The following is a 20,969-nucleotide window of genomic DNA, read 5'->3' as shown; positions in this document are numbered from 1 at the left end:
AAAGGCACCACCACAACACGACCATTGCAACGACACGTACCTCGGCAGGCAAGCAAGTGAGCACCCCATTATTGGCTCAGCGCCGCCGTCTCTTGCAACTTGCTTTCGGCAGCTTTGTCGTCGTCGCGCGACACCTTTGCCGACGGGCCTTCGACGGGGCTTCTCTCGCCCCCGCTGTCCATTTCGCTGTCGCTCTCAGGGCGCGATTCGCGCAAGTTGCGACGGTTGCGAGCCATCTACGTGGTCATTAGCCACCCACAACAAAACGTCCATAATTTGGATTTGAAAGGACGACGACTTACCCATCCTCTTACGCTGCTGATGAGGCCCAAACTGTAGCCCGCCGCAAACTCGTTAGTACGGGCCTCACTGCTGCCACCACCGCGCCCAGAGTCGATTTGGCTGAGGTGCCTCATAAGCCCCGGAGCCGTCTCTCGAAGCGGAGTGCTGATGGGGCTACGCGCCGGGCTGGCCGGCCTGCTAATGCTCGACTGCCAAAAATGGCGCAGCTCCTTGCCCAATTCCTGACCGGTGCTGGTCCAGTTGTTCTTGATGCTTTCCCGGAGCTCCGTCACGCTGCGCTTGATTTCGAGTTCATTCTTCTTGAGCCACGACACGTTGAGTTCCTGGCGCGAGCTGCCCCGCTTAAGTTGGCGTTGAATGTACTGCTCGTAGTCGCGGACAATCCTGTCACATGCTTGTCAGCACGTCAGTTCGTTGGTGTCCACTTGCTCCCGACTAACCTCGTAATGATTCCGGTCGTGCTGAGACCCTCTGTCCGCTGTGTGACGAGGAATTTGCCTTGTTTCTTGATGGGCGCGTAGATATCATCGCCCTCGTCAGCCCCGTACGGAATGTCGTCGTGCGCAACATAGTCGATTGCGTGTTTCTCGAGGAACCCTGGCGAGTCGGTAATGACCCATGGGCAGTCTTCGATGACCTCGTCGACCCACTTGCAGTGACGTACGCTCTCAGCGCGCTCCCGAGCCGACATGACCGTGAGACCCTTTCTCCTGTGCGTCTCCTTGTCGCCAGTCACGCCGACGATGAGGTGGGTGTTGGGGAAAGCCATTTTGGCCTGCTGAAGCTGCCGCATGTGCCTAAGATTTGGTCAGTCTGAGCAATTCGGTGCCAGGAGAGGCAGCGTACCCAAGGTGGAAGAGGTCAAAGACACCGTCGGCGTAGACACGCACAGGCCGGCCCTCTGGCGGAGGGTTGGTGTGGTAGCCCACGGGGTCGACGATACCAGCTCTGGGCGGGTCTTCCATCCTCATGGTCCCCTTCTCGCCATTCTCGCCATGTTCGAGGGCGCGCTCATTCTTCTCCCTGCGTCTCGTCTCGTCGGCCTCGGTGCGGGCAGACTTGGCGACCCTGCCGTCTTCTGCGTCGTCGGCGTCGCCATTTTCCGACTTGCTCGAGCGGGTGCGCTTCGTCGATGGGTTGGATGTGCCCACGTCGGCGGATTGTTGGCGGTGCTTGAGCTCTCGGAGAACGGGATCCTCCGTGTCCTCGCCAGATGCATCCCGCGACGACGGTTGCGGTACGTCGACGGCCGGCGGCGAAGCGGCGGTACTGGTGCGCTTCCTCTTGGCAGGCATGATGTGGGCGGACAAGTAGCTGGAAGGCGGAGCGAGAAAGTGAATTGAGGCACAGCGGATGGAGAGAAGGTTCTGCCGCCGCTGCAATGGCGTCAAGGAACTGCGGACGATAGGCGGTCAGCTAACCATGCTGGTCCGTTCGTCATTCCGTTGCAACTGCTGTCAAGAAAACCCGCAACCAAAGAGGAAAGATGCATACCGCGGATCCCGGGCACGGCTCAGGTCGTCAATTTTCGATGCGTGGAAGTGTTGGAAGCGGAATGTTCATAAATGGCCGCGGGCGAACATTGCAACCGGATTATGCAGTAGAGGGACGACCAGGACCCGATTGCGCACAGAACTTGGAAGGGCGATGCGGTCATGTCAGCCCCAGCTCACCCACCCAGAGCCAGAGCCAGAGCCAGAGCCAGAGCCAGAGCCACAGAGCTTCATCGAACCCCTCACGTGCGTGCTAGGCCACCCCTTGCGCGCGCCTGGGCCGACATCGCGTGGAGCCGCGTCTCGCCATGCATAAACCACTTGTGCAGCGCAATCATACATTACTCACGATCCTCTACACGTACAAAGCAGGGGGACTCGAGGGACTGGCGTGTTGTATCGCTCGTCATTCAAACTATCGCAAAAGACGCGACCATGGACCGCCATGTCCTCGTTTGCACCCGAGCACAAATCATGCTAGGAATCCCCGGGGAAGTTGTGTGTGTGTGTGTTGTGTTGTGTTATTTTTTGCATCCACGCGCAAGCACAAGAAGAAAAACAGAGGAGGAGGAGAAAAAGAATTGAGGTGCTCGAATGCGAGGTATCGAAGCCGCAGAGGTGATGCAAAATCTCACAGACAAAGAAAGCCTGTTTGCCAGCTTTCCCCGGGTAACCGTTCCGCAACAGGTGCCCATCTTCCGCCCAGGAGAAACCACCCCGGCGACTGAATTTTCCATAACGTCGTTTCTAGCTCTTGGATATCAAAGGACGTATGACCAAAAGGTTGACTTGATCCCGAATCACTCGCTCTTCTTTGACGAGTCGTCGGTGACGTTGTCGGCAGCTTGGGCCAGCTTGCCCTTTGCGTCGGTCGAGCCTTCTGACTTGTCCGTCTTGTCGGACGCGGGCGATTCGTGCGTCGTGTTCGAGGTCGCGGGCGTCTTTGCGGGCGTGCCCGCTTCGGAGACGTCGGTGGGCGCAGGCGTCTCCTCGCGCTGAGTCTTGTTGACTTGCGACTCGAGGTCTTTGTCCTCTTCATCATGGTCAAACATTTCGTGCTCGGCAGAATCACTCGAGATGTCCGTACCGTCTCCGAGGTAAATGACACGCCCTCCCATGTGATAGCCAATTCTCGCGTTTCCAGTTGGCCCTATGTGAATCAGGTCATCATCGGGGCTGTCATCGTACCGGTGATGAATGCCTGGACCCCGGAACTCGGCTGTGAAGATGGCATGCTCGTTAGGATATTATTCGAATAGTAAAAAGCGGGAGACTATGCGTCGGAGACTCAAGACTTGCCATACTCTGGCGGCGCACACGGCCCATCGCCATTTGCGACCCTGTCAGCAATCATGTTGTACCACTCCTCCTTGGTCCTGCCCTTGAGCAAGCCGACAATGACAATGGTCATGTTGTCACATCCGACGCCACCAGTGTCGCTGTTGGATGCCAGACAGTTGTCCATCATGTTTTCACAAATGTCCGAAAGCTCCTGCTTTGCCGCAATGCCACGCCTGACAAACTCAATGACGGCCTGCGATGACTGGCAGTCCCAGATGCCTGCAGCAGTTAGCGACTAGTCGAGGCCAACGTTCGCCAGCTTACCGTCGCAAGCAATGACCAAGAATTCATCGTCGTCGGTGATTTCGTGGATGGAGACGTCGGGGAAGGCCGTGACAATCTGCTGCTCGGGCGGGAGGTCTGCGCTCTTTTTGAATTCGAAATCGCCAATGGCGCGGGACAGGGCGAGGTTTCCGTTGACGCGGCCAAAGTCGACAAAGCCACCGGCAGCGGTGATTCTGGCCTTTTCGCCTGGAAGGGGTCAGCCTCGATCAATTGCGTCTCCCGAGGCGCATTACCTTCGTTCTGCGGCTTGTGGTCAAACGACAGCGGCTTGGCCCTGCCTTTGATGCCTAGGACGCTCCTGGAGTCGCCCGAGTTCGCCTGCCCGGGTCAGCGCCGTCAATTGAGCACAATGACTCGCACATACCACGTATATCTTGTCCTGGGAAATGACGCCGACGGAAGCGGTGCAGCCAGATACCTCGTCCTCGTACTTTGGATCTGTGGTCGCTTGGTCAGCCCTAAGTACGGCACAGCCCACAGGCGGCACAATATTCACCGCTGAGAATGGCCCGGTCGGTGGCCAGGAAGCCGTCCTTGAGGGCCTGCTCAATGTTTCCTTCTTTGAACGCATCTTGTTTCGCAATGATCTTGTGGAGGTTGTCGCCGGTGTAGATGGCCACCTTGTCGCCTCCGTGACCGTCGTAGACGCCAAAGAAGCTCAGTCGGAGGTTGGACGAGGTGGTAGCCTGATCGGCGTCTTCGCTCTCGGGCTTCAGGTCGAGTACGCAGGCGTGCGCGTCCTCCATACTGATGCGCCAACCTTGCATCGAGGAGACGCCGAAGATGACGCGGTCATCCTGACCCGTGGCCGATTTCTGGAGCGGAGACAGGCTGATTAGCGCGGGACGTCGAGAGAAGTGGCATGATTCGTCACTGGGGAGTGCAAGAGAGCGGTCGGCGAGGCGTCGATGAGACGAGGGAGGCAGTGGAGCGAGGCAGGCAGTAAGCGCGCGAGTCGGGCGAGGGTGGGACGGACCTTGTCGACGACGGGCTCTGACAGTGTTTGACCCATGGCGGACGAAAGGGTCTCGGCGTAGGAGGGTTAGGACGGCGGCGGTGATTTACGGGGACGGTGTTGTGGGGAGTAGCATGCAGCCTTCTCAGAAAACTCGGTGCTGGCACTGCGGGGTCTGCGGTGGGTTCTGTTCGGAAGGGACAAGGAGAGCGGTGGGGTGGGCAAGAGAGAGTCGAGGCGGACGAGACGAGGGCGGACGGAGGGCAGCGTCGGCCGGGTGGAGAGATGAGGAAGAGGAGAGAGAGAGAAGAGATGGAGGCGAGAGAGTTGTTGGGCGGCGGCGAAAAAGGGTGGTGCAAGCTGCGCTGTGGCAGAGGTGATCGCGTGGAGAGCAGGCAGGGCAGGTTACGGTACAGTACGCTCTGGGCTCGGATGACGAAGACCACCGACTGACTGCACTGGCTGTCGTCGAGTCCCGGCCGGATGTAGGCACTAGGGTAGGGCAGTGGGCACTCAGGGTATCCCGCCCCCCCAGTCAGTCCAGTCTCTTTGACGACAACAAACACCGCACCACCACCACCACCACCCATGCCATCGACGCTGCACACTCCACCGCCGTCTTTTGCCTGCTCGCCCTGCCCTGCACCTGATCACACGCCCGTCCAATTCCATTGCACCCTCGCCGGACACGCGCGCGCCTTTCTGCTGGCGGCCGAGGCTCTTCGTCTTACTCGCGTGCTCCACTGCCTTTCTCTCCACCTCCAACCACGGGTGGTGCAAATGCTACGCAATCAGCCAGGCGCATATTCCCGGCTCAGTTTCTTGCATTGACTTTCTTCTATCTATCGCAGTCCCTCTCCAATTCCATCTTCAGTTCTTCTCCATCAACTCCTCACAACTTGGACTTGGTCGCCGGCAAATCGTAGCCCGCGGGGTGCGTTTCTACAAACTGTCAGCACCACGACGTACCCTGCAAAGAATGTACTCACCCAGTGCCCCCCGCTCAATCTGCCCGACATGCTGGAACCCGCCGACATTGAGCAAAATGTCAAACTCGGCCAGCAGGCTCTTCATGACATGGCGCACGCCGTGCTCGCCCATGATCGAAAGACCCCACACCCACAGCCGTCCGACAAAGACAAACTTGGCCCCGAGCGCCAGCGCCTTGAAGACGTCGGCCGCTCCTCTGACGCCGCTGTCGTACATGATGTAGGTCCTGTCGCCGACCGCTGCAGCAGCACAACACAAATCAGCCACATCCATTGCAAGCACAAGACAAATCTCTCGCCCGCTTACCGTCGACAATCTTCTCCAGCGCGTCCAGGCTGGCAATGGCGCCGTCCACCTGTCTTCCGGCGTGGTTGCTCACCACAATGCCATCGACACCCAGCTCGACCGACTTCTCGGCGTCTCCCACGCTCTGGATGCCCTTTAAGCAAAAGGGCTTGCCGCCCGAAATGTCCTCCCATAGCTGCATCGCCCACTTGACCTTTTCCCACGTGTGCGCCCGCCCATGCCACACATTCTCATCAATCCACTTGGCGCCAGCCCTCTCAGGCTCCTCGACCGGATCAATGCCAGCCTCCCTCAACCGCCGCTGGAACACGGGGTCCGATAGACCCAAATCAGCGCCGACGCCGCGATAGAAGGCGTAGTTGCTGGTCGCGACGTCGTGGTGGCGCCACGCCAGCTGCCAGGTGTCGAGGGTGAGGACACAAGCCTCGAAGCCGGCATCGACCGCGCGCCGCAACAGCGACGCCGTCAGCTCGTCGTCGTGGCCCATGTACAGCTGGAAGAAGCGCACGCCGCCCGCGCCGTTGGCCCGTCCCACGTCCTCGATGGGCTGGCTGCCCGCCGTGCTCAGACAGTACGGCAGCCGCAGCTCGCCGGCCACCTTGGCCACGGGCAGCTCGCCGAGCGGGTGGTAGATCTTGTTAATGCCGATGGGCGCGAAGCCGACGGGCGCCGCGACGTGGTGCCCGAAAATCGTCGTCGCCGTGTCGCGCGCGTTCGTGTCGACCAGCATCCGCGGCACGATGCGGCGCCGGTAGAAGGCCTGCCGGTTGGCCGTGTGCGTGTGCGAGAGGCCCGCGTTCGACGCGACGTAGTTCCACCCGTTTTGCGTCAGCTTCTGCCGCGCCAGCTCCTCGAGGTTGGCGGGGTCTGCGTGTTGGCAGTCGGTGGTCAGGGGGTGTCGAGCTAGGGGGCCAAGAGGAGGGGAGACGCACCCGTGTCGAACAGCGGCGCCTTGCCTTCGTTGCTGGCCCAGAAGTTCTCGCGCTGGTACAGCGCCCATTGCGGCGTGCTCCGGACGTCCTTGTTTGGTCCCTTGGTGTCCATCTTCGCGATTCTTTCCCTCCCTTTCTTTTTCGTCGTCTTCAGGAGAAACAACGCTGCTCGTGGTTCACGTCACGCGGTGTGTCTGGGTAGCAGTCAGAGCCAAGATTCCTCTACGCGCCAGTCGACGAGTAGTTGGGTGCAGTCAGGTAAGTGAACATGTAAGTGGGAGGCAGATCAACAGTAGCGCGGGCGAGCAAGCAAGCAGGTTCTCTAGCTATCAGGACTCTTCAACCCCTCAAGGCATACGCACACACCAGCCAGACAGACATGCTAGTCTGAGTACGCACAATCGGATGCTTCCCCCGGCCCAGCCGATCTGCGGTGCCGTGCCAGTCGACTGGGGCGCAGTGGGTGGTGGGGTGGGGATGGGTAGGTACGTACATACCCAGAAGCCTCTACTCTAGTACTAGAACGAGTGGCTCCGGTGTCGCTCGCTCTGCTGCTGACGATCCTCAATGTGGAGGGCAGGTCAGGCGCTGCTGTGGCTAGCAGTGAATGATTGCTTTGCAGAGGATAGAGAGAAGAATGGATTGTTTAGATTGTTGATTTTTGGTAATGACGAGACGACGCGTGGATGCTGTGCTGTGTGTCGATACAATGCTGCTGTGGGTGGGTGCGGTGAGTTGGTTGGCAATCGAAGGACGAGCAGAGGTCCCTGAGCGATGATGTCATAGCTATGTATGTTCAAGTTCTCATGTACCTTGGGTAAGGATGTTCGTCACTTCAGATACCTGGGATACCTTCTTCCTACATGCGTACCCATCTCCATATTCATCCAAGTGCTCTCCACCAACTCACTCCCCAAGCACACTCAAACGTAGACGACGGCACCTCTTAACCATCAAGGTACACAGCCAACCAACCAGCCGGCCAACCGCCTTGCTCGCTCTGGCAAGACGGTGCGCGCGTGCATGTCACGCCGTACGGTGGATTCGCCGATCTCGGATACCACGGCATGGCATGGCAAGGCGAGGCGAGGCAAGGCCAGGCACTAAACAATCCCCACAGCTGCATCTGCCCCTCTGCGGAACCAGAAGTAGATGCGCGCATGAACCGCCAACGTACTCCTAGGTCCTGTATCGACGTTGTTGAAGGCAACAATGCTTCAGCGCGCCGCTGCTGGTACGTAGGTACGTTCTTGTCTGGATAGTAGTGGAGCGGAGCGGAGCTTGCTCCGTGAATCAACAGCTTGGATCAACAGCGTGGCGAGACAGGCGTGGCGATTGGAGAGACGGTGGCAGAGACAGACAGACAGGTAGGTAGGTAGGTGGACTGGAATGAGAAGGAGAGGGAGAGCCGCGGATATGTGAGGACCGCCCTCACCCGGGATGGGTTTTGTCTTGTCTTGTTGTCTTGTCTCAGAGGTTTGCGGAGACGGCGAGCGGGCGGTCTTAGACATTAGCGACGGCTGCGGGGTGGCTCAGCCAGAAAGTTCAGTCAGTCATAGTGCGATTTTGACCAAAGGTTTAGGTTAGCTTTGGTTGCTTTTCAGGTGCAGATGGTTGTCCGTCTGTCATCATAGACTGAGTGCTGCCTGGTTTATTGCCGACGCCGCTGGAATCGTCTTCATTGGTGGGTATGTTGTTTCTATGCTAGATGGGTTCTGTGCCGTTGTGCGTACTCTGCGCGCAGGTTGTTGGTCTTGCTCCTGGTGTGTCTGTCTGCCCTTTCTCCGCGACTCCTCCTTACTCGCACATTCTCTGCGCTCAACAAGACCAGACGGACATGACATCAGTCGATGGTTCATCGCGGCGCCCTGTCCCATAAAATGACGACACGCTCGTGGGCTGTTCAAAGAAGGCGTCCATGGGAATTCGCGATTCGTCGTCTTTTCCCACATCGCATTCATGCATTTCCGCATGCCGCCGCTCATCCCAGCGTCCAGACCTTGACCTCGCCGTCGTCGCCCGTGCTGAGCAGGACCTCTTCGTCCTCGGACCGGCGCCCTTTGTCCCTCCGCGTCGCCCAGATGACGTGGTTGATTTCAAACACGTCGTGCGCGCCCTCGACTTCGCCCACGGCGACCCACTGCGTCAGCGCGGGAGACGTGCTGGGCGGTTGTGCGCCGGTCTCGTCACTGGACGCTGTGTCCGTGGATGCGGGTTCGGGCTCGGGGCTTAGCCACTGCTCTTTGTATACGACGATTTTGCCGTCGCTGCCGGTGCTGGCTATCAGGCCCGTCTTCTTGCTCCATGCTACCGAATAGATGGCCCGCTGGTGGCGCTGTGGCAGGCGTGCTTCCTCGACCCATTCTTCCTCGATGCTGTTGTTGCGAAGGATGCTCGGCATGCCGTTGTTCCCCTGGGCGGCCCCCGTGTCTCGCGGCACCCGTCGCCAGATCCTCACTGTCAAGTCGTCTGAGCACGATACTAACCGCGGGCCTGCTGTTACGCGTTCCTGGAGAAGTTTTGCACGCTTCTCCTTGAGCTCTGTTGAGATTTCTTCCTCATCCGCGCCAACGGCCAAGGGGCTGACTTCCACCACTTCCCAGTCCACTCCCCATACCGTGGCATCGTGCCCGCTCAACACGGCCACGGCAGTCCAGTCGTCGAGGTCCTCGCGGTATAGCCTGATGGTGTCGTCGTAGCTGGCGCTGGCGAGCAGGTCTTCGGACGGGTGCCACGCGACGCACTTGACGTCGCCATCGTGCTCCTGCAGCACGGCAATAGTTTCGAAATTGTCGTCCTCCATCTCCTCCCATATCCACACGCTCTTGTCGCGCGAGCACGTTGCCAGAAACTGCCCGCCGGCACTCCACGCCACGCTCTTGATCTCGCTCTCGTGGCCATCCAAGATGACCGAGAAGCGCCACTCGTCGTCCTCCTCGCCGTCTTCGTCGCCGTCTGCGTCGTCGGCGAAGCTGCCCTGGCTCTGTCGCTCCCACTTCCGCCACACTCCGGCGCTCGCGTCAAAGCTCCCCGTCGCCAGCACGCTTTCGCCCGTGATGTGCGGCTTCCAGGCGCATGTCCGCACGCTGCGCTTGTGGCCCCCGCCGATGTTGGACAGGAGCGTAAACGACGTCAAGCTGTAGACGCGGACCGTCTTGTCGGACGACGCGGTTGCAACGATGGGCAGCGTCGGGTGCGGCGCCGTCATCCACGTCCGTGCAGACGAAGGAGGCGTCAGGGTAGCGAGCGCATTCAACGCGGGGATTGAGGAGCTGGGCGGAGGATCGGCCGCGGGCGACATGGTCGCAGTTTGGTGTTGGCGTCGGGGGCGGAGAAGGTGGGCGAGGGAAAGATGAGGTGCGAGATCTCGCAGTCTGGCGTCCGGGAGCGAAAAAGAAAAGTGACCTTCGGCGCGGAGCCGTGTGGTGCGTCTATCAAGCCTGCGCTCGTATCAATGCAATTGAAAAGCTGCCTCGTGCGGCACCCTTAAGCTCAAGCGTTGTGTCCGGCAGAAATCCAAAGGCGCAGGCGGTAGAGCGAAGCAAACGTGCCGCAAAAAAGCAGTCGACGTGGACGAGTGATTGGTAATGTAATGTGTTGGAGTCGCGGGGCATGAGGATTTTCGAGTGGACGGGGCTCGGAACAGCGTCATCGGTTGCCGGCGCCTTGCCCGTCGAAGCTTGGGGCTCCATGTGCCGCGAGCTCCTTTGCTGAGCCCTCGACTCGCGTGGCCGACGGAGCCTGTGCTATGTAGGTACGACAAGCCAATTTCAACATTCTTCAACAACTCTCGCGAGCAGACTTTTTCGTTTGGTCTTCCCTCGCTCGGACATCGCTTTAACTCGGGTTTGCAATCAATAGAGTCACCCAATGCATTCTAACTCGACTCTAGGCTAAGACTACAGCACAAATGCCATCCCAACCTCATGCAAGACCACGAGATGCACAGATAAGCCATCACCGGCTCACCACTCCTGAAGAGTCGAAAACCAGCTCTCAATGAACTTGACGCGCTCCTCCGACTTGGAAACGTAGCCCGAGCCCCATGAATCACCCAACCACATCGTCTGCTTCTCGGCACTCGTGCTCGGGGGAAAGTGCGTGAGGTTGCCGCCATTCGGATCCCCAGTCTTGATGAAATTGGCCCAGTACTGCGACATGACGCGCTCGACCTCATAGTCGTGCGCCGTCCAGGTGACGTTTGAGTACTCGGCGTATGGGATGTTGTTGAACGTGTACCACAGCTCCGACCCGTGGTAGGCGCCCTGGTCACGGTCCTCGGCCGGCGCCGTCGTAAAGTAGTATGTGTAGACGTTGCTCTTGGCGCCGCCCGCGGCCCAGTCGACGGACCAGCGCCAGGTGCCGACGCGGCTCAGGTCGCGGAAGAATTCGTTGCTGTTTTCGCTGGCCTCGGTCTCGTTGGCGCCGGGGTACAGCTCGAAGAATTGCGAGGAAAAGTTGCCGCCGAAGACGCCAGAGTACAGCGTCTTATACGTTGTCGCGTTGTAGTCCGTGCTTGGAGAGGCGCCGGACTCGTCCTTGTTGTTGCCGGTCAAGATTGGCACGTCGGCGTGGTCGTTGAGGCGGAGCGCCTCGCTGTACGTGTGCGCCAGGACGTACCCGTCGATCACGGGGCGCCAAAGCGGGGGCTCCATGAAGCTGGACGAGGCGTTGGCGAATTGGGTGCCCTCAAAGATTGTGTCGCTCTCGTTGATAAAGTCGAGGACAGTGTCAGTCGTGACGTTGCGGGCTTCGGCGATGGAGGAGACGTTGAGGCTATTCTTGACAAAATCGACACCCTCTGCCTCGGCAGCAGCCTTGGTGCGCCAGCTCGTAGCAGCGCTGCCAGTGACGGGATCATGAGGACCGCGGGCGCCAGACTCGGAAATGACGCCGTTGATGAGGTCCCGCGAGAGAGGACTCCACATCATGTCCAAAGCACTGGCCGAACCGGCAGACTGGCCGCCGACAGTGACTTGATTGGGGTTTCCGCCAAAGTTGACAATGTTCTCCTGGACCCATTTCAGAGCAAACTGCTGATCCATCAGACCGTAGTTGCCAGAGGCATTGTGGCCCGACTCTTGGGTGAGTTCCGGATGAGCGAGGAAGCCAAACGGTCCGACACGGTAGTTGAGCGTGACGACGATAATGTCCTTGCTGGCGAGGCCAGTGCCGTCATACGTCGCGACATCGCCCGAACCGGCCTCGAAGCGGCCACCATAAATCCAGACGAAGACGGGAAGGTTCTTGGAGGAGACATTGGTTTCGTTGTAAGTGGGTGTCCAGACGTTCAGGTACAGACAGTCCTCGCTCGAAGATATTGTGCTGGAGAAGATGCCCGCTTGACCAGGGGGCTGGGCACAGGCAGCACCAAAAGTTGTCGCGTTGAGGACGTCGTTCCAGGGTTCGGCAGCAACAGGAGCCTTCCAACGCAGAGAGCCAGTGGGAGGAGAGGCAAATGGAATGCCCTTGTACACGGTAACGCCGTCGCGATACTCGGAGCCCGCGCCCCTGACATAACCGGCCGTAGTGTTGACAGCAGGCAAAGAAGCAGCTGAACGAGCGACGTGCTTCGCCAAAGCCGGAGCGGCCAAGCCAGCAACGAGAGGAAGGATGAACATTTCAAAAGAACGTAGGACCCCAAAGCTGCAAGTGAAGGTATTGATCCCAGGATGCTTCCGTTGCAGCACCTTTATACAGGCCCAAGTGTCCAATCCGCATGTCGCCATACTAAGATGGCATGGCCTTTCAAACCACTGCGCCAGCGCTTACGCAGCTCCGTCGTCCACAGCGGGTACCTGAAATGCCTGAGCTCCACATGGACTACCGCAGTCGTGGAGATCGTCAGGACGACGTGGGCGAATGCAAGGAAGCAAGACGTTGTCCGGCTCGGTTTTATCGGTGATCGAATTGCCCAGTTGGGAAAATGGCAAAATGTTTGATGAGTTGAATGGCCAACGGACTCGAAAGGCTCGGTTCATGATGGCAGCCTTGTAGAAGACTCAGTCCAAAAGCAACTGCTGCATTTGCTGGACCGCTCAATTCTGGATATCTCAGCGCAGTTAGCAGTGTCTTCCGAGTCTCTGCGCACCGACCACCCAACATGGGCGCTGTGCATCATGGTACATACAACGGTTCTGGTTTACTTTTGCCGGGCTTCGTTTGGAGGAGGGGCACCATCGTGGCTGGGATCAAAACAGGAGGTCTCCTGATGCTATCGAATTCTAGTTTGAGCCCCTGAACTCGCTCATGCGCAGCATTCTGAGCGCGCAACACTTTCGTCCGGTCGAAAGCAAGGATTTTCACACGGCCAGACAAGCAGCTAGAGAAGCAGCTTCTCACTTAATGACCACCCACACAGCATTTTATCTCCATCATCAGTATTCTAATATGATGCTCGCGAAGAAACAAGGGCTTTGTACATCAAAAACCAGCCAATCCCTCCAGCCAAAAACCACGACACACCCCCTGCGCAGCAAAAGACCTCCACTCCTTCCGACACCCCTTAAAAGCCCTACCACCCAGTCGCCACGACCGCCACCAAGCATACAGGCCCACCTACCCCCATTGCCTGACACCAAAGCGTCGTGGCTCTCACTCACTCGCTTGCTTGCTCGCTCGCTCCCTTTCCGAATACGACACCCAATCCGAGAGGGTAACAACACTTGTCTCTGCAACGCCGACGCGTCGGCCATAAGGTCGCCGCAACGCGCTATAGCCGAGCGAAGAATCGTCGGTGGTGTCGAGCTTGCGCGCCTGCCTGCCGGCCACAGCCCGCAGTCAGAGCAACGACAGACGGTTGACGATGAGTGATGGGGTGGAGGGATGGGGATGGGAATGGTTTGGAGGTCAACATCTTGCCGCTCCGAGCGGTAGATAGAGGGTGTGTGTGCTGCTGCTTTGGTGAGCCGTGGTTTTGCAAGTGTGGGCGGGTGCGGAGTGGACTGACTGGCTTATCTACCTTACCCCTTTTCTGCGACGCGGTCTGCACAATCAATTTTTTGCGTTGGCGTTTTCTGCCCACTACATACATAAGGGCGCTCTCCTTTGTCAAGCTGCCGGCCATTGTACTGCGGGCAGCCTGGCCACTGACTGCCACGCGTGCGCCACCAACCACACTTCGCCTGTCTGCTTGTTTGTCGATCGGCTTACCGAGCTGAGGTGAGACTGGGGTGCATGCGTACGGTACGATGCGGATGCGGATGCGGGGTGCAGATGGACGCGGGGTCTCGCCTCGCTTCCAATGACGAGTGGTGGTGGTGAATGGGCAGATGTGTGGACAGAGGTGACGAATAAGAGAGACGAGTGTCGATGAGAAACTTGAGCATATAGGTTGGCGAGAAGAAGTGTGTCTAAAGGGACTAGATATATTTGTCAAAGAACCACCAACGCCGTCCTTTCCAGACGCCTCTTGTGCCGAATCTCAAGGCTTCCGTCTCTCTGCCGCCGCTTTGGTCGGTCTAGATGATTAGATGTCTTGCAATGTGCAGTCTCGACATTATGTACCCTCCTCTTTTCGAATGGTGAGTTGGTCCTATCTCTCTCCTCATACCCCTGAGCTTCATAGACATATGCTGGGCTTACTTGCAATTTACTCCTGCTCTCCACACAGCCACATCAGACGGCAATCAGTGCAGGCCACTCACAGCCTGCTCCTCCCGCGCCATCTGCCTCTGGCCATCCACCTCGCCACTCAACAAGCCAACCTCCTCATCCTTCTTGGCCACCTCATCCTTCGCCTCGTCGCCCGTCTTCCTCCCGAAAAAGTGCCCCCCCGTCGCGACGACCAGCGCGCTGCCCACAATCGCCGCCACGCCGCCCCACCCCCACGCATCGGGCAGCGTGCCAAAGATGGTGGCGTCCGAAATGACGGCAAACACCATGGACGTGTAGACCATGGCCGTCGCCGCATTGCCCTTGCCGCTCCTCTTGGGCGGCGCACCGCCGCTCTCCTTCTTGCTCCTTGTGCCCTGCAGGCCCATGGATAGGAGGAACTGCATCAGGAAGCCGGCGACGCCGAGCAGTATCAGCAGCGTCCAGTCCAGCGGCGCGTTTGGTAGCGCAAAAGGCACGTTGGGGAAAGGCGCCGGCAGCGGCAGAAACGACAGCACCGAGATGAGGCAGCAGGCGCCCGAGAAGTAGGTGACGGAGACGAGCGGGTGCGTCGACGGCCCGATGATTCGCAGCGTCGTGTAGGCGCACGAGGCGCCGCAGACGCCGAGCAGCGCGAAGAAGATGGCCAGCAGCCGGTGCGCCGGGTCCGTGTCGTGGTAGGGGTCAGACGACGAGATCTGGGCCAAGGCGTGGGCGAGGAGCGTGGCGGGCGTGCCAGAGGGGTCGCCGCTGGCGGGCGGAGGCTCAGCCGAGGGAGAGGAGAAGAGCGTGGTGGGGCGCGCGACCAGGACGACGCCGATGAGTGAGATGGCGCCGGCGAGTTGCTGGGTGCGGGTAAATGGCTCGCGGAGGAAGATGTAGCAGGCTATGCAGGTGATGGTGGGGGAGAGGAAGGACAGGACGGTGGCGTCGGAGAGGGGGAGATAGAGGAGAGAGTCTGTCGACGTTAGAATGGTGATCATTTGGGGGTTGGTGGAGTACTCACAGTACATCCCGAAGACTCCAAAGAATCCGCCAAATCCTCGAATCAGCAGCAGCCACCGCATGTTTTTGGGGCCGAAAGGTGCTTGTTCGACCTTTTTCCACCACATGTACAAACCTGAGAATACAAGCGTGATGCTCATTCTCGCAAACAATACCTGCCAGACATGTTAGTTGCTTGCTTCTCCAACCATGAATGGTGAGCTCACCTGAAATGGATGGTATCCCTTGCCATCGTTGCCTTCGATTTCCAAAATCCTCGTCGCGGTGTTCATGACGGTGTTGAAAAGCTGCGCTATTAACACTAGCAACGGTCCTCTATTCCCATCCCAGATACTTTGCAGTTTCTCGCGCCATGTTGGCGGTGATGAATCAAGCTCAGAGTCTTCTGGTGACGCATAGCCTGCCGGATGTGTGGCCGAGGCAGTGCTTTGAGTGGTGCCGTAGTTGCGGCTGGCCGAGAGCAACGAAGCCGACTCTGACGACACGACGGACGGGCGTTTGGTACCGCTGCCCTTCAAGACCCTCTGCTGGGACAGGGAGCCGTCGTGCACGGCGTTCACGGCTGTTGGTTGAGTCTCAGCGCTCCCGGAGCCAAGCTCGGTGTTGGCAGCGCTAAGCTGGGTCTGGGGCACAGACATGGCGTCTTGAAAGGGTGGTGATTGACAGCTAGGAAAAGATGCGACAGAAGCACATTAAAAGAGTCTAGACAGGACGTAAGGACAACAGACTGGAGGCGAGCAAACCGCAGTCACCTTATGCCTCGGTCGATGTAAAAAAGCAAAAAAATGTGGAGAAGCGAGGAAGAGCAGCTGTGCAAGAGAGGCGAGAGAAGGAAGAGAAATGTCTGGACCGGGTAAGAGAGCAGAGGCGCGCTAGCCCCCACAAGGTTAATGGGGAGATCATTCGCGCTGAGTTTGGAGTCCGCCATCGGCGCATCAATCGCAGTTGTATCACCAATAACCGTCGTCGGCTGACTTTGGGCTTCCTGATGGGGACGAGCGACATCGGAGCGGCTCATGTGGTCTCTCGCTTATCGGGAGATCAGCAGCGCTAAGCGATATCTAGCCGAGGGCATCCACGACCCTTGCCGCTTGTTGTCGACTTCACAACTCCGACACTCTCTTGACCATCAAGAACCACCTCTGCTGCAGCCATGTCAGCATGGTCTCCAGCCACTGCGGGACCATCATGTCCAGAGAGCCACTCCTTCTCACTGAACAGCAGCCTCTCAGCCTCTCCACTCGTATCCAGGAAAACTCATGCGAAAGTCAGGCTAAACACCGCCTTGGACCCTGAAGAACACAACAGCGAACCACTCCAACGGCTTGGGTATCTCAAAGGCAAAATTGGAAGCGCAAACTGGTTGCGCGTGAACATTAAGAGAAGAGAGGAGAAAGAAAACGAAAAAAAGAAACGAGGACCGAAAGAAAGAGCAAGGACCACCCCCCAAGAGCGCGCAGCAACCCGGCCAAACGACCCCAACCAACCGCGACGCGGACGAGAGCAACCGGCTCAAGAGCCACCAGGCAAAGACGATGAGCTCAGTCCCGCTCGGGACTAGAGAAGACGAGGCCTACGCAATTATCAGTGTCTATCAAACCGTGTAAGGTGGAGTAGGCTTACGGTCCTGGAGACCCATGACGGAGGTCTCCCTCCACACCCTCTTCCTCTCCGCCGACGCGACGACGTTGGTGGGCTCTTCGGCTGCATATCTGTTAGTCGCCATGGAAGGACCAGGGGAGAACCACCTACCCGAGCGAGAGGCGGACAGAGCCGCAAGCGCCTGAGCGCGAGGAGAGACCGGGACGGCAAAGGGCAGCGCCGGAATGCGAGGCGCGACGGGGGCCGACGGGCGGACTGGGCTGACGCACAAGGGCGTCGCCGGGCGCGAGGCAGGTGCCGACTCGGAGGACGACGAGGCGGCGGAGGCGGAGGCGGCAGCGGCAGCGGGAGAGATGGCGCCGGTGGTGGTGGTGGTGGTTGCGGCCGCGGACGCAACAGTCTGGTCCTTGGCCTTACGGCCGCGGAACGCAGACAAGAACTTCTTGACCACGCCCTTGCGGGCTGGCGGCGGCGCGACGACGGGCAACGCGGTGAGGTCCATGGTGGAGACCTCGGCCGCCCTGCTGTCCGGCTTGGGCGCCAGACTGGAGCCCTCACCAGGAGCAGCGAGGGTAGCGTCGGTCTCCGCGCCGACGATTGGCCTGGCCGTAAAGGCCATGGTGGAGTGGCCACCCAGGTGGACAAAGTCCGTGGGGGCGCTGATGACGAGGGGCTTCTGGGCGCCCGAGCCCTTGTTCTTCCTCTTGAAAAGGCCCATGGCCTTGGTCGTGGTGACGGCGTTTGGAGGACGCTCGTCGAGAGGGAGGGTGGGAGGTTGTGAGGGTGCGAGGAGGGCGGCAGAGGACGAGGCGGAACTGGAGGTGATGAACAGTGAGTATGAGCCCGCGATCAGGTCTGTTGAGGAGAACTTACAGCGACAGGGAGGAGTGGTGCGGTCGTGGAGAGCCCGCAAGCAGCGTAGGGTGTCAAAGGTCGCGTGCGGTGGGCTGGTGTTGAGAAAAAGTTTGAACTGCTACTTTTATATCCCAGATCCTCAGCACCCGCGGCCAAAAAAGGTAACTTCAAGCACCTGCACTAGCAGCGGGCGCCTACACGCGCATCTCTCTTCTAATATACAAGTCCAGTAAAGCGAATGGCCTTCGCATCTGCGGTGAGGATAGGCATGAACGTGAGGTATTGAGCGCCTCAGTGCGCGCCTCCATCAGCATGTAGGTCGTGAAGCGAAAGATTTCGACACCCGCGCTTTTTGACGGTGTACGCGAAGCGCAGAGGGTACTTCACTGACTACCATGATCTCACGCGGTGCGAATAACGCTCTTCCAACTTTTGGCATTGACGAATTCAAGCGAAAGGGAAAGACACTCGATCGAAAGGAGTTTCACACAAAAGAGGTGGATATCATTGTTGCGAAACTATTGCGAAAATCAAAGGGAAGGGAAGGACGAGCAATCGAAAGAGTCGAAGAATCAACTTGCAGACACTTTCCAAGTCAGCCACTGGCGTGCGTCTCGAGGGCCGGAGAGGTCGAGGAGCTTCAGGCGCGGCATGTCCAGTCTGAATACATCTCGGACGAAGACTCTCATCAAGTCGACGACTCATCCGGCTTCAGGCAACGTCCAATGCTTGCTATCAATTCGTGGCGCATGCTCCAAACATGGAGAGGGAGACAGTATCCATTTGTAGGACGTCGACAGGTGCCAATTGAGCCTCCTCAATTACAGCGGTGGAAATCAATTGGGCTTCAAAATAGACAATCCGTACTAAGCATTCAAGCTGGAACACAATCTATTCAAATTCATGTTCCTGTTGCACATTTCAAGCACAAGTCACACTGTCGGCTGAAACAAAAGATGTCGGCAGGTCGAAAATGAGCATGCTACCAGCGACCAATGTGGAAGATTCAACGGATGCCCAGATGTCACAGAAGCTGACGGGCAATGGTGTTGGCATGACGTTGGGGCGCGAGGCTGAGACAGATTATCTTTGGGCCACATGATTGGCTGGCCAGAGACTTCTCCTGGCCGCCGAACCGTCGGTCCTTAACCGCATCTTGGACCCCGCCGTCTATCCGGGTCCTTTTACTCGCCTCGGCCATTGCTTACTCTATTACCGCTCCAGCCCATAAATATTTCTGATCCTCCCTCACCACCGCCCTCCCAACCCCCATACCACTCCGCAACCTCGCCGCCGCAATGTCCTTCTCGTCTCTCGTCTCCGACCTCACCTACCGCAACGATGATCGCGACGACCGTCGTTCGCAAGTCTCGCGCGCTCGCTCCTACGCCAGCACCGCCGCCACGAGCGTGAGCATTTCTGGCGACATCAAGAGCCAGCTTCATGGCGGCTATTGCCACCCTCTCGCCAGGGCATGGCAAGCAGAGAGGCAATTGACCAAGGTAATGCCGTCGTCGCCATCAAACCCTCACTGCAGTCGCTGACGCCCTCCAGTCGATGCTCATTTTCCCTCTCTTCATTTCAGACCAGCCCGACGAGGAGACGCCAATTCCCTCGCTACCAAACCAGCACCGCCGCGGCATCAACCGCATCGTCCCCTTCCTCACGCCCCTGATTCGCAAAGGCCTGAAATCCGTCATACTGTTTGGAGTCCCCGTAGCACCAGGCGCCAAAGACGCGCTGGGCACCGCGGCCGACGACCCGGACGGCCCCGTCATCCAATCGATCCGGCTGCTGCGCAAGGCCTTCCCGTCGCTCTTCATCGTCACCGACGTCTGCCTCTGCGAATACACATCACACGGCCACTGCGGCATCCTGCGGGACGACGGCTCGCTCAACAACGCCCTCTCCGTGGACCGCATCAGCGACGTGGCCATGGCGTACGCCGACGCGGGCGCACACTGCGTGGCACCGTCAGACATGAACGACGGGCGCATCCGGGCCATCAAGCTCAAGCTCATCGAAGCCGGCATCGCGCACCAGGTGGTCCTCATGTCGTACTCGGCCAAGTTCAGCGGCTGCCTGTACGGCCCGTTCCGCGACGCAGCCGGCTCCGTCCCCAGCTTCGGCGACCGGCGCTGCTACCAGCTGCCGCCGGGCGGCCGCGGGCTGGCGCGGCGCGCCATTGTGCGCGACATCAACGAGGGCGCCGACATCATCATGGTCAAGCCGGCGTCGCAGTACCTCGACATCATCTCGGACGCCAAGGAGATCGGCAAGGACCTGCCCATTGCCGCGTACCAGGTGTCGGGCGAGTTTGCCATGATCCACGCTGCGGCCAAGGCGGGCGTCTTTGACCTCAAGGCCATGGCGTTTGAGAGCATGCAGGGCATCCTCCGCGCCGGCGCCACCATTGTCGTCTCCTACTTCGTCCCCGAGTTTCTCGACTGGCTGGAGAACTGAGCACGCCTCAACCCTTTTCTCTCAACAACGATCGGAACGGCGACACGGCGCGGGTAATATGGGACACACGGACGGCCGGCTGGGTTTGGCACGGTGTGACAAGATGCATTTCGCGGCGTTACGGACAAATTCCTTTCACGGATGGATGGATGGGTCGGATCGAGGATTCCCAAGTTTAGCGCTGTCTTTTCTGTCTTCTCTGTATCTCCTTCTTTTCCTTCTCACTTCGCTCTTATGGTACAATCTCTGCTTCCAACTCCCATCCCACGTACTGTCTGTCTATCTGTTCATCACGGACAGATCAAAAAAGCCGTGTTCTACAGCTTTTCTCGTATCAAAAACATGTACACTTTCCATATCTGTCTCTATCTCTGTCTCTGTGCCATTTCTTCGTTGTTGCGGTGTGCCGCTGGTGCCGTTGGTTCTGCCATTTCGCTCGTCTCCGTGGTCGGCGCCACCTCCGCGGCCTCGAGCGGCACTCGGCAATCGCCTGTCCAACATCGAACGTCTATGCCCGCGGATGTCTCGACCGCACGGGCCGACGGTGGGTTCGTTTTGCGCACGGCCCGGACGAGGACGATATGTCTACTCATTGCTCGCCAGAGGCACCCATACGCGAGAAGAACGGCAGGACTGGTGGCGGGCGCACGAGAGTAATAACGACGACGCAGATCCGACGAACATCACGGCTGTGGCGCACGCGCATCTACCTAAAAGCCGGTAAGCTACACTCAAGTGGGGAGAGCGCTGCTATGAAACTTTGCTCACATCCCGGCAAGGTAGGTAGCTCATGGATAGAGGCTCGGAAATGACGCGCCACGCGGCGCCCGAACGTAAACGACTAAA

General features: G+C 58.8%; 9 protein-coding genes across 9 annotated transcripts; 2 read left to right on the top strand and 7 right to left on the bottom strand.

The window, feature by feature from the left end:
• Positions 1-68: 68 nt before the first annotated feature.
• Positions 69-1,598, bottom strand: J3D65DRAFT_558961 (uncharacterized protein; the record flags this gene model as incomplete). The annotated part of the gene is made up of 4 exons (XM_066797389.1): positions 69-236; positions 303-687; positions 744-1,100; positions 1,150-1,598. 4 exons carry the CDS (start codon positions 1,596-1,598, stop codon positions 69-71), a joined length of 1,359 nt encoding a protein of 452 aa, XP_066652128.1.
• Positions 1,599-2,120: 522 nt separating this feature from the next.
• On the bottom strand, positions 2,121-4,922 carry J3D65DRAFT_636904 (phosphatase 2C-domain-containing protein). The gene is made up of 7 exons (XM_066801444.1): positions 4,399-4,922; positions 3,919-4,237; positions 3,787-3,860; positions 3,656-3,740; positions 3,402-3,608; positions 3,096-3,356; positions 2,121-3,015 (listed from the first exon to the last, which is right to left on the bottom strand). Exons 1-7 carry the CDS (start codon positions 4,432-4,434, stop codon positions 2,597-2,599), a joined length of 1,401 nt encoding a protein of 466 aa, XP_066652127.1. The 5' UTR covers positions 4,435-4,922; the 3' UTR covers positions 2,121-2,596.
• A 347-nt stretch (positions 4,923-5,269) lies between these two features.
• Positions 5,270-6,717, bottom strand: J3D65DRAFT_671050 (FMN-dependent dehydrogenase; the record flags this gene model as incomplete). Its single annotated transcript, XM_066803360.1, has 4 exons — positions 5,270-5,319; positions 5,367-5,606; positions 5,674-6,540; positions 6,606-6,717. The coding sequence occupies 4 exons, from the start codon at positions 6,715-6,717 to the stop codon at positions 5,270-5,272; spliced, it is 1,269 nt and encodes a 422-aa protein (XP_066652126.1).
• Positions 6,718-8,537: 1,820 nt separating this feature from the next.
• On the bottom strand, positions 8,538-10,263 carry J3D65DRAFT_107026 (WD40-repeat-containing domain protein). The gene has a single exon (XM_066793695.1). The coding sequence runs from the start codon at positions 9,904-9,906 to the stop codon at positions 8,587-8,589; it is 1,320 nt and encodes a 439-aa protein (XP_066652125.1). The 5' UTR covers positions 9,907-10,263; the 3' UTR covers positions 8,538-8,586.
• Positions 10,264-10,348: 85 nt separating this feature from the next.
• Positions 10,349-12,296, bottom strand: J3D65DRAFT_595310 (alpha/beta-hydrolase). The gene has a single exon (XM_066797828.1). The coding sequence runs from the start codon at positions 12,224-12,226 to the stop codon at positions 10,571-10,573; it is 1,656 nt and encodes a 551-aa protein (XP_066652124.1). The 5' UTR covers positions 12,227-12,296; the 3' UTR covers positions 10,349-10,570.
• Positions 12,297-12,846: 550 nt separating this feature from the next.
• On the bottom strand, positions 12,847-13,952 carry J3D65DRAFT_106992 (uncharacterized protein). Its single transcript, XM_066793694.1, has 2 exons — positions 13,572-13,952; positions 12,847-13,500 (listed from the first exon to the last, which is right to left on the bottom strand). Exons 1-2 carry the CDS (start codon positions 13,669-13,671, stop codon positions 12,983-12,985), a joined length of 618 nt encoding a protein of 205 aa, XP_066652123.1. The 5' UTR covers positions 13,672-13,952; the 3' UTR covers positions 12,847-12,982.
• On the bottom strand, positions 13,915-16,082 carry J3D65DRAFT_636882 (DUF6 domain protein). Its single transcript, XM_066801443.1, has 3 exons — positions 15,410-16,082; positions 15,205-15,358; positions 13,915-15,156 (listed from the first exon to the last, which is right to left on the bottom strand). The coding sequence occupies exons 1-3, from the start codon at positions 15,839-15,841 to the stop codon at positions 14,234-14,236; spliced, it is 1,509 nt and encodes a 502-aa protein (XP_066652122.1). The 5' UTR covers positions 15,842-16,082; the 3' UTR covers positions 13,915-14,233.
• Positions 16,083-16,897: 815 nt separating this feature from the next.
• J3D65DRAFT_106842 (uncharacterized protein) lies at positions 16,898-17,974 on the top strand. Its single transcript, XM_066793692.1, has one exon. It carries the CDS (start codon positions 17,030-17,032, stop codon positions 17,891-17,893), a length of 864 nt encoding a protein of 287 aa, XP_066652121.1. The 5' UTR covers positions 16,898-17,029; the 3' UTR covers positions 17,894-17,974.
• An 886-nt stretch (positions 17,975-18,860) lies between these two features.
• Positions 18,861-20,414, top strand: J3D65DRAFT_106816 (delta-aminolevulinic acid dehydratase). The gene is made up of 2 exons (XM_066793691.1): positions 18,861-19,162; positions 19,215-20,414. Exons 1-2 carry the CDS (start codon positions 18,959-18,961, stop codon positions 20,121-20,123), a joined length of 1,113 nt encoding a protein of 370 aa, XP_066652120.1. The 5' UTR covers positions 18,861-18,958; the 3' UTR covers positions 20,124-20,414.
• Positions 20,415-20,969: the final 555 nt, after the last annotated feature.

The sequence above is a fragment of the Phyllosticta citribraziliensis genome (assembly GCF_038025025.1).
Source record: "Phyllosticta citribraziliensis strain CPC 17464 chromosome Unknown J3D65scaffold_11, whole genome shotgun sequence".
In the NCBI taxonomy this organism is placed as follows: Eukaryota; Fungi; Ascomycota; class Dothideomycetes; order Botryosphaeriales; family Phyllostictaceae; genus Phyllosticta; species Phyllosticta citribraziliensis.
Note: the sequence above shows the minus strand (reverse complement) of the source record. Positions and strands in the feature narration are given on the sequence as shown.

Coding starts and splice junctions, on each gene's coding strand:
- J3D65DRAFT_636904 (XM_066801444.1), bottom strand. CDS start 4,434: ATGGGTCAAACACTGTCAGAGCCCGTCGTCGACAAG. Junction 3,741..3,786: donor CCCAGGACAAGATATACGTG/GTATGTGCGAGT, acceptor TGACCCGGGCAG/GCGAACTCGGGCGACTCCAG. Junction 3,609..3,655: donor CCACAAGCCGCAGAACGAAG/GTAATGCGCCTC, acceptor GACCCCTTCCAG/GCGAAAAGGCCAGAATCACC.
- J3D65DRAFT_107026 (XM_066793695.1), bottom strand. CDS start 9,906: ATGTCGCCCGCGGCCGATCCTCCGCCCAGCTCCTCAATCCCCGCGTTG.
- J3D65DRAFT_595310 (XM_066797828.1), bottom strand. CDS start 12,226: ATGTTCATCCTTCCTCTCGTTGCTGGCTTGGCCGCTCCGGCTTTGGCG.
- J3D65DRAFT_106992 (XM_066793694.1), bottom strand. CDS start 13,671: ATGGCCGGCAGCTTGACAAAGGAGAGCGCCCTTATGTATGTAGTGGGC. Junction 13,501..13,571: donor GACCGCGTCGCAGAAAAGGG/GTAAGGTAGATA, acceptor TCACCAAAGCAG/CAGCACACACACCCTCTATC.
- J3D65DRAFT_636882 (XM_066801443.1), bottom strand. CDS start 15,841: ATGTCTGTGCCCCAGACCCAGCTTAGCGCTGCCAACACCGAGCTTGGC. Junction 15,359..15,409: donor AGGGATACCATCCATTTCAG/GTGAGCTCACCA, acceptor CATGTCTGGCAG/GTATTGTTTGCGAGAATGAG. Junction 15,157..15,204: donor TGGAGTCTTCGGGATGTACT/GTGAGTACTCCA, acceptor TAACGTCGACAG/ACTCTCTCCTCTATCTCCCC.
- J3D65DRAFT_106842 (XM_066793692.1), top strand. CDS start 17,030: ATGCGAGGCGCGACGGGGGCCGACGGGCGGACTGGGCTGACGCACAAG.
- J3D65DRAFT_106816 (XM_066793691.1), top strand. CDS start 18,959: ATGTCCTTCTCGTCTCTCGTCTCCGACCTCACCTACCGCAACGATGAT. Junction 19,163..19,214: donor CAGAGAGGCAATTGACCAAG/GTAATGCCGTCG, acceptor GACGCCCTCCAG/TCGATGCTCATTTTCCCTCT.